Here is a 17317-nt window from a genome sequence, read left to right as displayed (position 1 = left end):
TAATGGGTTTTAATGTTATTGTCTCGTTGCTCCGGCCGGACACGGCATCACAGTATGGTGAGGGGCGTGACATTTCCGTCACTTGCTTGAAGTATTCGGCCAATCACAACGCACTGGATAGCTGGCCAATCAGAGCACACCTCGCTTTTTCAGACCGATGAGCTTTGTAAAAATCGACACGTTTCAGAAAGGCGGGGCATAGAGGAGAAACAATAATGTACAGTATGTGGAAAATAATGTGGTTTTTTTTTACCTTAAACCGCATAAACACATTTCATTACACCAAATACACAAAATAATGTTCTTTTTAGCAGCATCATATGACCCCTTTAAAAGAAGATAGAAACGCCTGAACTGATTAAAGACAATAAACCTATAACAATATATGGTTTATCTATGTTGTTCACGCCATCTCGGGCGTGAGATGAGCAGCATTTACTACTGCCGCTGTGAATATATTTATTTCATTAAAAATCGCAGCTTTTGTGATTGTCATAATCGCATCAAGCCAAATCGCGATTTCGGTTCGATTCCGATTAATCGTGCAGCCCTATGTAGAACTATGCATACTTTGCAGATACTTTGCAAAAAAAGGCACACTGATTATGATCTTTTCTTATTAATTAGCACTTTACTGCCTTATATTTTTCTCACTTATTTATACAATGTTAATGTCTATGTTGAAAGTGAAAATGTTTAATGGTGATGGAAATACATTGATAAAAAATACTGTATCTTAGTGAAGACAATGTATGTTATATGTGAGAGATTATAACAGTTAATTATAAAATACAGTTTTTGTACAGAATAAAAATAATTATGTCTATTGAATGTCCCCATAAAACTTGGAAACCCAATGTTTGTGTGTGTGTGTGCGTGCGTGGATACACATACACAAGTGTATGTCAATTTGACTGACAAGAACTGACAGCGCAAGAGAAGTGTCACATTTTAAGACAGTCTTATCATCTAAACATTGTCTTATCTAAATATCTTTGACAAAAAGCCCCTTAGAGAAAATATGGTGTCCAAAGAGAAAATGGTGTCAAGACCCAGCGACCTGATATGTTCATATTCCATTATGAGCTCTTCCAGAATTTTTTGAGAACTGTGAATAGGTTGTTCTAACAGCAACAATATATGTCTTTCAGCCAGGTTTACATCTCCTCCTCTGCGCTCGGCTCTTTTTGTATTGTCTTCTGCATAAAGCAGTGCAAATTTTTCAGCCAAGTTCACATCTCCTCGTTTGATTTCACCCCTCTTTATAAAGTCTTCTATCACAACAAGGGCAATTGTTTCAGGCAGGCTCATATCTCTTCTACTTACAGCCCTCTTCAAAGAGTCTTCGGCCATAAAAATTGTATGTTTATCCAATAGTCTCACATTTGCTCCTCTGCTTTCAGCCCTCTTCAACTTCATTACAGCGTCTTGAATGTTATCCTTGAGTTGGTCTACAATCATACACTTCATTTGAAACTGTTTACTGAGCAAAGTATCACCTTCTGTTGTCTGCTCTCGTCTTGATGATTTCACACAAGTAAGAATATGTGCCAGATGTGACTTGTATGAATCTATTGCTTTGTTGGCCTTTTCCAAATCAGCCAAGGCTTGAGCAATATAGTCAATGTCTTTCTTCATAATAGTGGTCAGTGCACGATTATAGAGAGGAATAATCTCCCCAGATACACCGTCCTCCAAAGCTTTGGTGAACATCTCAATGCTTTCAGTAAGGTGTCCCTTCTCACAGAGATTGTTCCCAGACCTAATGTAATAGTAGACCATCGTGGATGGGGACTGTTTGCACAAAAGTTTCTGCTTTGCGCTCAACAAGTCCATCATCAGCTGTTCCTTCAAGGAACTTTTCTCAGTGGACTTTTCCTCATTGAAATACATCAGAAGCCACAGACCCCAACACTCATGAAGAGAGGACACAATTACGTCACGCTGGTCTGAAAAAACAGCATCTTCATAGATGTTGTCCAAAACATCAAGGTAGACAGAAAAAAGCTCTTCCTTTTCTATGATTTCTGGAATGTCTTTTTCAAGGAACCCAGAGAGGCTCTTTTTCACCCCAGTGTTCCTGGCATCTTTTGCCTTTTCCAGATTACTTGAATTTGTGGTTAAGAGGTCTGTCAGAGCAGAAATCATCGCATCATGATTTTGAGAGCTGCTATTTTTCTGGTAGTGATTAACTGCTTCTTCAAACACACTCTCTTTTGTCATCTGTTTTGTTAAGTTATCTGGACAGCTGTGTAAACTGGTTAGTGATGTGTTTTCGCCCATCACTAGTTTAACAGTGTCAGAGAGATGACTGGCGCACATGATGAGTTGAGCAGATCCTGGACTCCCTTGACGAGCCGTTCGTCCAAATGCTTGCTGTTCTACACGGACGTTCAGAGGTAAGAAGGTTTGCACCACAAACAGACCTCCTGCCTCATTTACACTTTCAATGACCTTTAGGTCTGTACCTCGACCCGCTAGATTAGTTGCAATGATGACGTCCCCCGCATCAACAGTTTTATCTATTATTGTAGAGTTATTCATGTTGTTATTCACATAAAGTTTTAGTTTATCTTTTGAAATGGTGTCTGCAAGAGTCTTGTGGAACATTTCTGCACGATTGATGGTTTCACAGATGACGAGAGCTGCTCGTGGACCTCGATAAACTGTGGAGGTCACTTCATGCTTAACAACATTACAGACGGTCCTGATCCACTCGTCTTCTTCAGCTATCACCAAACCCTCCAACTCATAAAGTTTCCTTTGTCTAAATGAGGGAATCTTACACGTCTCAATGCCATTGTAGAGTTTCTTCACCATGTCAAGCTCTGTTTGGTCCCCCAAAGTGCCTGTGAGCCCATAGATCTTGTTTTTGTATTTCTTGAATAAACCCACATTAGACATGAAGTTTGTGATTAGAGTCATGTTAGACAGTTTAGTTTGGTGTTTCATCTCCAGAAACTGCTGAAGTCCTTCCCCCCATCGCATTTCATTCTGCACGACACCAGTTGAACTGTAATCGACAGGAGCGACTCCATCTCCATGAAGGACATATTCGTGGCCTAGAGTCAATTTTGTGGCTAGCAAAGCACTTCCAAACCAAGTTTGCATCTTGCCACTGATGAGATCTTCTAGGCCTGGGATACGAGATTCATGTTGTTCTTTTGCTGATTCAGGCTGATATGACTTTTGAATCTTTTTCCTTAATGATGGATCCATTGAGTCCTCCTCAAAGTGCACAACACGACATTTTCCATTTCCCAGTAGAAGAATAGATATTTCTTGTCTCTTATTTGTATCTGCAGGACTGATTTCATTCAGTCTCCTTAAAGTCCCATCAGGCGTTTCCTGGTATAATTTGAAGAAATACTCTGGTAAATTTCTCACAAGCATGTTTAGAAATGATACTTTTTGGTCAACACTTCCATTATCTAGTTGTTTTAGAACATTTTTCATGTTTTCTTGCATTTGCTTTGATGATTGTATAGGCTTAATTCCTGTGTCAACAGCCATCTGCACAATACTGTGTTGATCAATGTTTTTATTTTCAGTAATGATTTCAGACAGAAGTTGAGAGAGGAGCTGAATGGGGCCTAAAATCTCTCCAGTGTCTAAACGCTTCAGCTGGTTGACGATTAACCAGATTTCTGCCAATATTGCATTGAGAGATTCCATTAGCGGAATCTCAGTGCTCAAATAAACCACTTCAAGACCTTTGTCTAGCATTAGCGAGTCCACCTCATCCACTATAACACACTGAAACTCTCTGTTAGGTCTCACATCTTGTCTAAGGAAGCGCTGTCTCAGCCAATCAGCTGCAAAACTGACAGTCGTACCATAAACTACCTGACATTCATAGCACTTCTTCAGCTCAGTTTCTGATTTGTCGATGTTGGCATCAACAGTTATATTCAGTCTCTTATAAAAGGCAAACCATTCTTTAGCATCTCTTTCAGCAAGTACAGGAGAACTGGAGATGATATCAGGGGTGTTTCCCATCATGGCCTGATATGCTGCAAACATTGCCACGATACACGACTTTCCTTCTCCTGTTCCAACCTGAACCAGCCGACTTGATTTAGAAAGAATCAGAATGCACCAGCTCACCATCTGAGTCACTCAAGGTTTATTTCCAATTGTCTTTTCTGCAGATTTGCAGAGTTTAAACAAACTTTCCTTTATTCCTTGTAGATGTGGTGCTGTGGAAGCTGATAGACATTCTGACACAGAAGACACGATATCTTTCACTTGTGCCATCATTTCTTCATCAATAACTGCTTGTTTACAAATTTCCTCCACAATCTCATCCAGTGTTTTCTCATCAAAGTTTTTGACAATGTTTTTAATTTTTTTCTCAACGTGATCCACAATCTTTTTTTCATTCGATGTCAAATCAGACACACTTATTTTGTGAATCTTCACTTGATGAAGGATTTTCATCATCCATGTGTGAAAATCTTCATTTCTGCCATTAAATTCTTTCACGAGGGCTTTAAATAACTCATAAAAAAAAACAATACAACTTTATTTTAAATAACATGTTATATTTAGATTGTTTTAAAAGTGCACACTCAAAAGTATTTCATTCAGATTTTTTTTTCCTCAGAGACAGCATTAATTAATTTTACTTACATCATTCGAGACATTCAGGAGTTGTCACTGCAGAGCTCCTCTTGAGCTGTTTGTAGAAGAGAATAAAAGAAGTTGCATTTATACCTGGAAAAGAAAAGAGGGCGTCTCTCATGCTCTGGAATGCTTAGGAATATTAATCGTCTTCTTTGTGTCACGTGATTGGAAAGAACATGAGTTGTGTGTTTTATTCATGTTAAGAAAATTAATTTTGTGCAAATTTGTGAAACCATCTACATTTGACTGTTTGAAGTAGAAAAAAATGTATGCCCTAATTCTACATTTAGTCTTTTTTGCATGTTATAACCTAACTATTGGACATGCATGAAATATTTGCATGTTCACGGCTCTCAGTAGTCAGTGATCCAAACCATATTTTCTCTTAGGACATTCTTTCACTTTCAGTAGTGTTGGTAAAGTACCGAAAATACCTAATGCATTTCAGGTGTGGTGCGGTGGCATGTTTCCTCACCGGCTGGTATGACTGCCAAGAATACCATGCTGGATTGTTTTGCTCATGTTTTGTTTTTCAGACATTCTTCCGTCATCAGCCTGCATGTGTGTTTATATATATATATATATATATATATATATATATATATAACAGGAGTTCTGTAAGTCTACTGCTGATACTGTATACAACTATTCAAGGAGTTTTAGTAACTGATTGATGTTTTTCAGGACATTTGAGGAATGGGTAGAATGGTTCAGTTAAACTGATTCAGTCTTCTCATCAGGGGTGCGTTTCCCAAATCAACTATGGTCACAAGTTCAGTACCAATAGTGTTCAATGGAACTTGCAGCCATAGTTAGCAAACAATGATTTTGGGAAACACCCTTGTTCAGCTTCACATGGTATAATCAAACATTCAGCTTTGATCATCAGGATGTTTTCAGTTTAAAGAGGATTTCTTTGGTGGGGTAATGTTCCGCTTAGTTTGGTTTCTGTTTCACTACAGTATGTCACATGATTTGCAGGAATCAAATTATAGATTCATATTTATAGTTTTATAAAGCTGTCAGTAACTTCAGATCAAATTGAAACTTCTTGAGTAACATGCACCAGATGATTTTGTACAGCACAGTGGAGTGCATCGTTTTGTTAACTTTGTGGTTTATTATTGTGAGTAGTTTGGGACACAGTAACACGGCCCTCTCACAATATATTGCTTTACAGATCTATCGCTTTTGCCTCAGAAATGTTCACGCAATCATGCTGCACACGTATCAGAAGATCTGCGCTCCGCTCACACTACATGCGTACCGCGCCCGAGCCCAACTGAACCGCGCTCTGGCCTACCTCTTCCAACCGAGCCAGGGACAGCTAAACGAACGCACGGAGCGATAACACTAGTCAAACGGGCCAGGTTTTGGGGGTCAAATGTGCTCGGGCACGGTTAAGATTGCCTAGTGTGAGTACACCCTTATTCTCCTGCATTCCGCACACACGAGTCTCTACCCGCCCACACCCGCACTCTGCTGCTTTGGGTCCCGCGATCAAATGTGCTCGGGCACGGTTAAGATTGCCTAGTGTGAGTACACCTTAATTATTCTCCCGCATCCCGCACACACAAGTCTCTACCCGCCCACACCCGCACTCTGCTGCTTTGGGTCCCGCGATCGTGCAGGTCTCTACTTGGAAGGAGCCTGTTATAATGTTATGATCGAGGCTCTTGACTCTGAGCATAGCTTGTTTTTCTATAACAAACTATAAAATATTTTCTATAAAAACTTGTTTTTTATTTAATTTAATTACAGTGATGTTATAAGTTGAGATTTACAAGAACATTTTAACTGCTACTATGTAAAAGGAATACAGCTGTAGAAAAGCACCTTATTTGTTTAATCAGCTTTAGTTTGTCACGTGATTTAAAGGAACATGAACTGCTGTACTTTTATTTATGTTTCAGACAGCACGTTTTATGCAGATCTGTGAAACCATGCACAGCTGAATTAAAATTATGAAAATAATAATAATAATAGTAATAATTTATAATTATACCTTAATTTAAGATTACAATTCCAGTCAAGAATCTACTTGAATATTGTTTCACCGTTTTGTTTGTTCACATACAGATGCTGTGTCGTGATTATGCTGCCTGTCAGTGTATACTTTCACTTTCATTAGTGTTGGTAAGTACAGAGAATAAAATAGTTTCCTTGTTTAAACAGGTTTCTTTGTTTCAGGTGTGGTGGTGTGTTCTGTCACCAGCTGGTTATTTTTTGGTGTAGACTGTTTGGCATGTCTGCTATGCTGGTTTCTCTTTCCTCATATGTGTTGTTTTTCAGACATTCTTCTCTTATCGCTGTCTTATCGATGTTTTTATGAAACAATAGCAATGGAGCGACTGCTCACTGACTGGTGATCATCCAATCAGGACAGTGTGTAATGTACGTTATAATAGGCTACTTTAAAACATTATCATGAAGCTGTTTATATGTTTCCTATATCGATTTCACATCTGAAGTACCAGAATTTGGCGTTGTATTTAAGCCAACATTTATGCATAGAACCAGCCTAGAACCAGTTTATGTTTGTAAATGTGTAATTTTTATCAATGTACAGTATAAAATATATGAGGTATGATGTGGACATGGAAATTTACTTTGCAATCAACAGTCAGAAATGATGAAAATCAAGAACAAATGAAGAACAACCAGCAAATTGGCCACATTAAATATTCAATTCAGATGAAAGTTTATTGTTTGTGATCTCTTCGCAGTTTGGCCATGTTAATAAATACTTCTTGGTGTGATATATCAACCAAGAAACGTATCTTGATAGTTTTAAAGGGATAGTGCACTCAAAAATGAAAATCCTGTCATTGTTTACTCTTTAATTTTCTACAGAAGAGAAAAAAACATACAGGTTTTGATTTCCTTAATTTTCACATAATTCATTACACTTAGATTAAGTATGTGCACTTTATTTATTTATTTGCCATAAATGTTATATGCATAAAAAACTTTGTTTTTAATGGAATAAATAAATATCTTTCTATAAATATATATATATAATTTTTTTTTTAACCCTAAACAAAGTACAATATGATGTTAGTATGTGTTGTTCATGGGGATTCTCCATAGGTGTAATGGTTTTATTCTGTACAAACTGTATTTTCTACCCCCTGCACCTAAACCTACTCCTCACACAAAACTTTCTGCATTTTTTGATTTTCAAAATAACACCATTTAATATGTTTTTTTAAGCCATTTGTATTTCAGGATCACAGGATGCGTCCTCATAAACCACCTCTATGTCATACCCATGTCATTATACAAATTTGTGTCTAATAAACTACATAAACCAGCACGCACACACACACACACACACACGATATTTGATGCAGTTGTGATACTGTGATAATCGTTTAAGATATCTGAGAAGTGTCATATTCCAAAACTATTTTAAGATCTTTGACAAAAAGCCACTCAAAGAAAACATGGTGTCCAAAGTGAAAATGGTGTCAAGACCCAATGACTTGAGATGCATTAATTCCATCGGCAGCTCTTTCATAAGTCTTAGAGGAATGATAACGAAGCCTTCTGCAAGAAAAATTGTAAGTTTTTCAGTCAGGCTTACATTTCCTCCTCTGCTTTCGGCTCTCTTCAACTTATTCACAGCATCTTGAATGTTTGTCTTCAGTAGGTCTACAGTCACACACTTCACTTGAAACTGAGTGGTGAGTAAATCACTACCTTCTGCTCTTGTATCCTGTCTTGGTAATTTAATATAAGTCAGAATCCGTGCCAGATGTGACTTGTACAAATCTATTTCCTTTTCAGCCTTTTCCAGATCAGCCAGTGCTTGAGCAATATAACCGGTGTCTTTCCTTCTGATAGTGGCCAGTGCACGATTATAGAGAGGAATAATCTCTCCAGATGTACCGTCCCCCAAAGCTTTGGTGTACATCTCAATGCACTCAGTAAAGCGTCCCTTCTCACGGAGATTGTTTCCAGACCTGATGTAATAGTAGACCATGGAGGATGGGGACTGTTTAGTCAAAAGTTTCTGCTTTGCACTCGTCAAGTCCAGCTTCAGCTGTTCCTTCATCGTCTCAGTGGGCTTTTCCTCACTGGAGTTCATCAGGAGCCACAAACCCCAGCACTCATGAAGAGAGGACACGATTACATCTCGCTGGTCTGAAAAAACATCATCTTCATAAACACCATCCAAAACATCAAGGTAGACAGAAAAAAGTTCTTCCTCATTTGTGATTTTTGGAATGTCTTTTTCAAGAAACCCAGAGAGTCTGATGTTCACCAGAATATTTCTGGCATCTTTTGCCTCTTCAAGATTGCTTTCCATAATTGGAAATGATTTCATTAGTAGATCTGTGAGAGCAGAGACCATTGCATCATGAGTTTGAGAGCTGTTATTTTTCAGGTAGCGATTAACTGCATCCTCAAATAAACCCTCTGTGGATCCACGTGGCATCAATATACTTGTAAGACGTGACATCGGTGTAGTAAGATGGTTCAGATGGCTGAATAAACTGGTAAAAGATGTCTTTAGGCTCATCACTAGTTTAACAGTGTCAGAGAAATGATTGGCGCACATGATGAGTTGAGCAGATCCTGGACTCCCTTGACGAGCCGTTCGTCCAAATGCTTGCTGTTCTACACGGACGTTCAGAGGTAAGAAGGTTTGCACCACAAACAGACCTCCAGCTTCATTTACACTTTCACTGACCTTTAGGTCTGTACCTCGACCCGCTAGATTAGTTGCAATGATGACGTCCCCCGCATCAACAGTTTTATCTATTATTGTAGAGTTATTCATGTTGTTATTTACATATAGTTTTAGTTTTTCTTTTGAAGTGGTTTTTCCAAGAGTCTTGTGAAATATTTCTGCATGATTGATGGTTTCACAGATGACGAGAGCTGCTCGTGGACCTCGATAAACTGTGGAGGTCACTTGATGCTTAACAACATTACAGACGGTCCTGATCCACTCGTCTTCTTCTGGTATCACCAAACCCTCCAACTCATAAAGTTTCCTTTGTCTAAATGAGGGAATCTTACAGGTGTCAATGTCGTTGTAGAGTTTTTTCAACATGTCAAGCTCTGTTTGGTCACCCAAAGTTCCCGTGATCCCATATACGCTGTTTTTGTATTTCTTAAATAAACCCACATTAGACATGAAGTTTGTGATTAGACTCATGTTGGAGAGTTTAGTTTGGTGTTTCATCTCCAGAAACTGCTGAAGTCCTTCCCCCCATCTCATGTTGTTCTGCACGACACCAGTGCATTTGTAGTCAACAGGAGCAACTCCATCTCCATGAAGGATATATTCATTGCCCAGAGTCATTTTGGTGGCTTGCAGAGCATTTTCAGTCCAAGTTTGTACTTTCCCATTGATGAGATATTGAAGGCCTGGGATATGAGATTCAGTTTGTTCCTCCGTTGATTCAGACTCAAAACACTTTTTTATCATTTTACCCAATGATTTAACTAGAGAGTCCTCCTCGTAGTACAGTAAACGACATTTTCCATTTCCCAGGAGAAGAACAGATATTTCTTGTTTCTTATTTGTACCTGTGGGACTGATCTCATTTAGTTTCTCTAAATTCCCATCAGGCGCTTCCTGGTAAAGTTTAAAGAAATACTCAGGACATTTTCCCACAAACATGTTCAGGAATGCATCTGTTTGGGCAACACTTGCATTATCTAGTTCTTTTGCTGCTTCCGCAGCATTCTGCACAATACTGAGTTGGTCAGTGTTTTTATTTTCATGCATGATTTCAGACAGAATCTGAGAGAGGAGCCGAATGGGTCCTAAAATCTCTCCAGAGTCTAAACGTTTCAGCTGGTTGATGACAAACCAAATTTCAGCCAGTAATCCATTCAAAGTTTCCATGAGAGGCATATTACTATTCAAATAAACCACTTCAAGACCTTTGTCCAGCATTAGCGAGTCCACCTCATCCACTATAACACACTGAAACTCTCTCTTAGGTCTCACATCTTTTCTGTGGAAGCACTGTCTCAGAAAATCACCTGCAAAACTCTGAGTCGTACCATAAACTACCTGGCATTCATAGCACTTCTTCAGCTTTTGATCTTCTGTTTTATTGGTGTTGACGTCAACAGTGATATTCAGTTTCTTATAAAATGCAGACCATTCTTTAGCATCTCTTTCAGCAAGTACAGGAGAACTGGAGATGATATCAGGGGTGTTTCCCATCATGGCCTGATATGCTGCAAACATTGCCACGATACACGACTTTCCTTCTCCTGTTCCAACCTGAACCAGCCGACTTGATTTAGAAAGAACCAGAATGCACCAGCTCACCATCTGAGTCACTCGAAGTTTATGTCCAATTGTCTTTTCTACAGCTTTGCAGAGCTTAAACAGAATTTGCTTTATTCCTTGTAGATGTGGTGCTGTGGAAGCTGATAGACATTCTGACACAGAAGACACGATATCTTTCACTTGTGCCATCATTTCTTCATCAGTATCTGCTTGTTTATGAATTTCCTCCACAATCTCATCCAGTGTTTTCTCTTTAGTGTTTTTGACTGTTTCATTCATTTTGGCCACAATCTTATCATCATTTTGCAAAGTCAAATCCGACATTTGGATTTTGTGAATCTCCACTTGATGAAGGATTCTCATCATCCATGTGTGAAAATCTTCATTTCTGCCATTAAATTCTTTCACGAGGGCTTTAAACAACTTAACAACATCATCTTTTGCCCAGTGTCTGTTCTTCAGCAGGGAAAGCAGTCGTGATGACAGAAGTATTCCTGATGCTTCCATTTTCAAAACTCTGGAAGTTCAGTCTTGATATTTTTCTCACTGCAGCAGGTCTGTCTGTGGTTTACAAAAAAAATCACACGTAATTAAACTTCTGCTTAACTGACAAGCGTAAGCAGACAAAATGATTAATTAACAAGATAGTTAAGACAATTACAACAGTAGACTTTATTTTACATAAAGAAACATGTTTTGCTTGTTTTAAAAGTGTATTCTCAAATTATGTTATGTTTTATTCAGACATTTTCTCTGAGAAAGCATTTATTTGTAATACTTACATCATTCAAGGCCATATTGTTGAGGAGTTACAGCAAAGCTCTTCTAGAGTCATCTGTGAAGCGTCTCAAGGGAGTTTCATTGTATTAGTATGAGAAGATGGCATTTCATGCTTTGGGATTTCCAGTAGACATAATATCAGTTGTTCAGTTTGTCATGTGATTTGAAAGATCAGGAAGTGCGTGCCAGTAATTATTTACATATTTGCAGTACCAAAATTGTGTGATACAGTCGATTAGTTGTGTAGACAGGTTTCTTTGTATTTCAGGTGTGGTGTGATGGTGCGTTTCTTCACCGACAGGTTATTTATGGAGAACAATGACCGTCTGGCGTGACTGCTATGCTGGTTTCTTTTCCTTCTGTTTTGTTTTGCTTTTCAGACATTCTTCATTTATCAGTCTGCATTTAATGAAACATACAGAGTACTGTTAACCTTTTGTTGATATACAAGAAGACTAGTATTGTGCACTTGCTGTGTGGTTAAAGGTGGTTTTGTAGGACACACCATGCTGGACTCCTGCTTCACAATATTGAATTTCAACGAATAATCTCTAGCAAGGTTTATGTTTTGGCATTTTATGATTTTGGTGTTTACCAATTAGTAATTACTGTTATCTCCAGAAAGAGCAGAAAGACTGTGTCATATAATTATTTTAGGCATGTCTATGCTGTAACAGTAGTTACGATTATTTTCTGTCATAATCACAAATAGTGTTTATTAGCAGCTTAAGACAAACAGGGTTTGATTACAACAGCTATTCCCTTTGAGGATGAATAAAGACAGACTTTTCATTTTGTTGAAGTATCCCTTTAATATGATTATTTATTTATTTATTTGGAATAATTTAAAAGCCTACAGAATTTTAAAGTAGAAAGCAAATCTTGTTAGAGTGCATTTAAAATGCCAATCTACTGAAACAGAGCTGAGTAAACTGGTTTATTAAAATTATTAACTGAGTCTTCTCGTCTGATCAGCTTTGCTTTATCAAACATGTGATCATGATCAGAAGCATGTGTTTAGTTTAAACAGGATATCTTTGGTTGGGTATTTTATAATGTGTTTAGTTTCACTTTCACTTTGTCACGAAATCAGCAAGAATCTGATCATAGATTCATATTTCTAGATTATTTTTATAAAGCTGTCTTCAGATTGTTATATTTTTGTGTCCTTTATATGTTTGTCCGAATTTTGTGTCTTATTTTTAGGTCTAATAAACACACTGTGAGACCGTGAGCTCACACACACACAAGTCAACTTAATCAAACAGAGTGTCAAACCAAATCCACCACATGCCCCTTTTTTAACAAACTCAGACATGGCTCTTTTTAAACTACATTTAAACGGCTGCACTCAAATCTCCCCATATACATATTCAAGTCTATCAAACAGTAACTTTGTTTTAACATTTAACTCACAAAACACCATACCATATATTTACTCAACAGTGGCCACCATGAACATTAGTAGTACATTCAAATTTCTTTGAGAATCCTTTGATCCTTTTGTTACAGATGTACGTTTTGTCTCGCCTTTTTTTTTTTACATGTCCAGAACACTTTGCACAGCTGTTTCTGCATGATGTTCTCAAGGGGCTTATTATCTGATTGCACCATCACTGCCTTGCCATATATGTACTGATGAAAATGAAACTTCCTTGCTGCAAAGAGTATGGCAAGTAACTCTTTCTCTATTTGAGCATATCTTTGCTCAGTGTCAGTGAGTGCTCGTGATGCATAACACACAGGGTGGCCCTATTGCAGAAGACAGGCAAGTGTGCCAATGTAAATGGACTCTGTTTCATTCTTTATGCTGTGCACATTTTTTGCTCTGCTATCGTTGCGAATGACTGCATGGCATACCTTGGAGAAATGGTTATTTTTACCACACTTATGGCATACTGCTCCAAAGGCTGGGCATTGACGTGGCTCATGGCTCTTTCCACATCTGCGACAGTTTTGTGTAATTGGCTTCTTGTTACTTCTTGCACCTGGTTTTCTATATTCTGTTGCTTTTTCTATAGCATTTACTTGAGAGTCTTGGACATCTGCAGCATTTTGCATGGCCTCTATCTGTGTTTTGGCTAGCTCAGTTGCTCTGCATACTTCGATAGTTCTGTGCAATGGCAAGTCATTTTCGCAAAGTAATCTTTCTTTGAGAGAAGGGTTTGTTATACTAAACACCAACTTATCTCTGAGCATGCATTCCCACTTGGGCCAAACTCACAGTCTTTGTTTTTTTGTCTCAGCTTTGTGATGAATCTGTCCACTGTAATGCCATCTGCCATGGGATGAGACCAGAATTGGTGCCTCTCAAACACAACGTTTTTCTGTGGGCTGCAATAGTCTCTGAATGCTATGAGCACGTCTTCCATTGTCTCGTTCTCTTCATCAACTAAATTGACGGCGAGTGTATTATACACCTCCAACGCCTCTTTTCCAATAGTGTGTAGCAGAATGGCTATTTTGACTGGCTCTTGTTTAGCACTCGCTCCTGTTGCAGTCATATACAGACGAAAACGTTGCTCCCATCTGCGCCAATTTTCTGCTAAATTACCCGTTAGCACTAGTGACGACGGTGGCTTGAATTGTCCCGTGTTCGTCTGCCGAGATTGAAATTTTCTGGTGTGCTAATCAGTTCGTATCAACAAAACTGTTTGCGGTACTCACTGTAATGTCACTTCTGACACCATGTTATATTCTTGTGTCCTTTATATGTTTGTCCGAATGGTGTGTCTTATTTTTAGGTCTAATAAACACACTGTGAGACCGTGAGCTGTGAGACCGTGAGCTGTGAGCTGCTTCTTTTACTGACTCTCGTTCATTTTACATCACACCAATACTAGGGATGGGCGTATCGATCCTAAGTATCGATATATATCGATACTGACGCGAGTATCGAAAGTATCGATACTCAAACAAAAAATATCGATACTATGGTGTGTTTTATTTACCAGTGATTTTGTTTATTTAAAATAATAATAATGCGTACAAATGCATTAAATTGGACGAATAACCTTTGTTCGCAAGTAATTGTGTAGGATAGAACTATTTTCCTGCTCATCTGAACACGCAAATGTTGCAAGACAGAACCAATCCATCAAAGAGAGCGTTCACTCACTTCTAAAAGTGCATTCAAACAGGGCTGCGTTTCCCAAAAGTATCATAAGAAACAATTAAAGCTTTTGGGAACAGCAACCCTGAACAATGCTTATCAGAAGACAGAAAAAAACATATGTTTGAGTTATTTCACAATAAACAAATTGAAATCGTAGCCTACATAGTTTGTACAATTACATTTATTTAAATTTAACGTTGAAAGATAATATTGATCATGTTCTATTCTGTAATGTTAATAGAAATCATACACTGTCAGAACAAAAAGGTTGCATTTTATGCATGCAACAGCCTGTCACTAGCAGTCCCTTATGAAAATGAACCATGGTTTTACTAAAGTGACCATAGTTCAACTGTAGTATTTGTAGATTTGAATCATGCGTAAACAAAAAACACATTTGAACCATGTGTAAACAAAAATAGAACCTAATAAATTACAATTAAGGCGTATTGTGTTTTAAACAATGTTAAGTGGTTATCATTACCCATTTTACTCTTAGTAATTGAATAATTGAATACATTTCATCATTTAAAAGTTTAGTTCAGAAGTATCGTATCGGTATCGACGATACTGCCTTGAAAAATATCGGTATCGTATAGAAAACAAAATAAGTGGTATCGTCCATCCCTAACCAATACATCGCCCAGGCTTGAGCAATCAACCGATGATCAGTATGACACACAAGTCAACTTAATCAAACACAGAGTGTCAAACCAAATCCACCACACAGATCAAATTGGAACTTCTTGAGTAGCATAAATAAAAAGTGTATTTGTAATCACATTAAATAAATGAATAACATTTTTAGTTATATAATGTCTAGATGGTATAAACCCTTTAAAGAAATTAAAGCAATTTTCCTGAAAAAATAAATAAATACGTATTCTGTCTTTTGAAAGATGCCTTTGTCGCTTCAGCTTGTCCCCTGTATTTGTAAAATGGCTCAATATCCGCTAGAGAGTAAAATACATTTCTGAAGCAGAATGAGTTTCATAATGAGAACAGGACAGAAATATTGATATTTCTAAAGCAGTTTAATGGCATGAAACCAGTCGTGTTGTGTGTAGTTAGTTTGCCAAACTTCTTTCATAAAGCCCTCACCGAATATTACATTTCCCCAAAAAAATCTGTCTCTAAAGGTATGTGGTAATTGGTCTTTTTAAGATTTCTTGTGCAGATTTATCATACATGATTTATACAAACACTCAGTGTACAATAGTTCAGTAAATCTTTCATCAAATCCCAACTTGCTTGTTTCTTCTCACAATGAATCCCAGGATTAAAGATAGAATTTCCTTGAATTTGTTTATTTACATGTTATCAGATCGAAAAATAAAATAAAACAAAATAAAATAGGCAAACTGATTTTGAAGGTCTCACATTTGCAATCTACTGCTTGGTTTCACTTTCGTCCTCTGGGTCTTTTTGCCTTGATATTCACTATCCTCATTGAAAGAAAACAAAAATAATAAAAATCCATACTTATATGCTGCTGGATTGAGTGATATAATGTAAATATATTTACATTTGTAAATACTGTAAATCATATATCATTTAAAAGCTTAGAAGCCCAAGATTCATCCTGTGAAAACCATTTCGAAATCAGACATTGCGTTACCATGGAAATGGTACTTTAAAATATTTTGGCGGTCTCCTCCCCTTTAGTGGGCTGTGTCAAGCGACATATTACAAAATGCATTTTTTTAGAATCAAACCTTTTTATAATCTTGACAAAGAACATATCATTGGAAAGGTCTGAGTCTCAGGATTCTATATATGGTGGTTATTTTGAGATAGAGAAATCTAGACATTTGTGACAGAAAAAATGCATTCAAAAATTCAATGGAGTTTTGGATGGCTGTTTGTGGTATATATATTCTCGTCAGTCCCTGATAAGATCCGCATTACTGCGCTCTACAATGTTAAATCAGTGTTTCTAGTGTGCCACACACACCAGAGCTCGGGCTCATGTTTACACACCAGAAGACAGCACAAAACTCAGGTCCTGGTTCTGTGGAAGGACGTCTTCACTGCGGATACGCGCGCCATCATCCGCCTCCATGTTAAAGCGCCTTTAGGAAGACTTATGATCGTATTATAAGAGAATATAATAACTAGCGCATGTTTATCCCGTCGAGCTCCACTCAAGCAACACTGGCTCACTTCCGCATTCACAACACAGCCAATCAGCTTCGAGATGACTGCCCAACGGAAGCCCGGCTGGGACAAATCAGATCAAAGGCGAAACAAATTGGCTTCTTTTCTATTATGCTATGCTGCGTATTTGACTTAAAAGTCTAAATATATTGCAATAAAGACCACAACATGCCGCAGTGTATCATCAGTCTAAGAGCGCTGAATGATTAGCCCAAGTATTTATATGTAGATTTAAAAGTTTTAGAAGTACTCAAAGCTTTCTAAAAACTCCAGAGCACAAGGGAAAACACACACCCACTCACTCTCTCTCACACACACACACACACACTCACTCTCTCACACACACACACACACACACACTCACACACACACACACACAC

At 37.9% G+C, this 17317-nt stretch overlaps 2 protein-coding genes and 1 long non-coding RNA gene across 3 annotated transcripts in view; all 3 read right to left on the bottom strand.

Moving 5' to 3' along the window:
* Nucleotides 1-981: 981 nt before the first annotated feature.
* Nucleotides 982-6316, bottom strand: LOC107553776 (protein translocase subunit SecA-like). Its single transcript, XM_016236083.1, is given in 2 exon segments — nucleotides 982-4500; nucleotides 6212-6316. Coding segments are annotated over 2 exon segments (3624 nt in total).
* A 1716-nt stretch (nucleotides 6317-8032) lies between these two features.
* LOC107553789 (protein translocase subunit SecA-like) lies at nucleotides 8033-11392 on the bottom strand. Its single transcript, XM_016236096.1, has one exon. The coding sequence runs from the start codon at nucleotides 11390-11392 to the stop codon at nucleotides 8033-8035; it is 3360 nt and encodes a 1119-aa protein (XP_016091582.1).
* A 304-nt stretch (nucleotides 11393-11696) lies between these two features.
* Nucleotides 11697-17317, bottom strand: part of LOC107553790 (uncharacterized) — a 5946-nt gene continuing 325 nt past the window's right edge. Inside the window, exons 2-3 of the long non-coding RNA XR_001604991.1 lie at nucleotides 16757-16938; nucleotides 11697-11707 (exon numbers count right to left, since the gene is read on the bottom strand). This is a non-coding gene — a long non-coding RNA (uncharacterized lncRNA). The remainder of the gene's footprint in view (nucleotides 11708-16756; nucleotides 16939-17317) is intronic.

The sequence above is a fragment of the Sinocyclocheilus grahami genome, unplaced genomic scaffold (genome assembly GCF_001515645.1).
Source record: "Sinocyclocheilus grahami isolate Dianchi unplaced genomic scaffold, SAMN03320097.WGS_v1.1 scaffold481.1, whole genome shotgun sequence".
NCBI lineage: Eukaryota > Metazoa > Chordata > Actinopteri > Cypriniformes > Cyprinidae > Sinocyclocheilus > Sinocyclocheilus grahami.
The sequence above is the reverse complement of the archived record's forward strand: the minus strand, read 5'-3'. Positions and strand labels throughout refer to the sequence as shown.

What these genes read in the sequence shown, in the direction of transcription:
- LOC107553789 (XM_016236096.1), bottom strand. Translation starts at nt 11,392, where the DNA reads ATGGAAGCATCAGGAATACTTCTGTCATCACGACTGCTTTCCCTGCTG.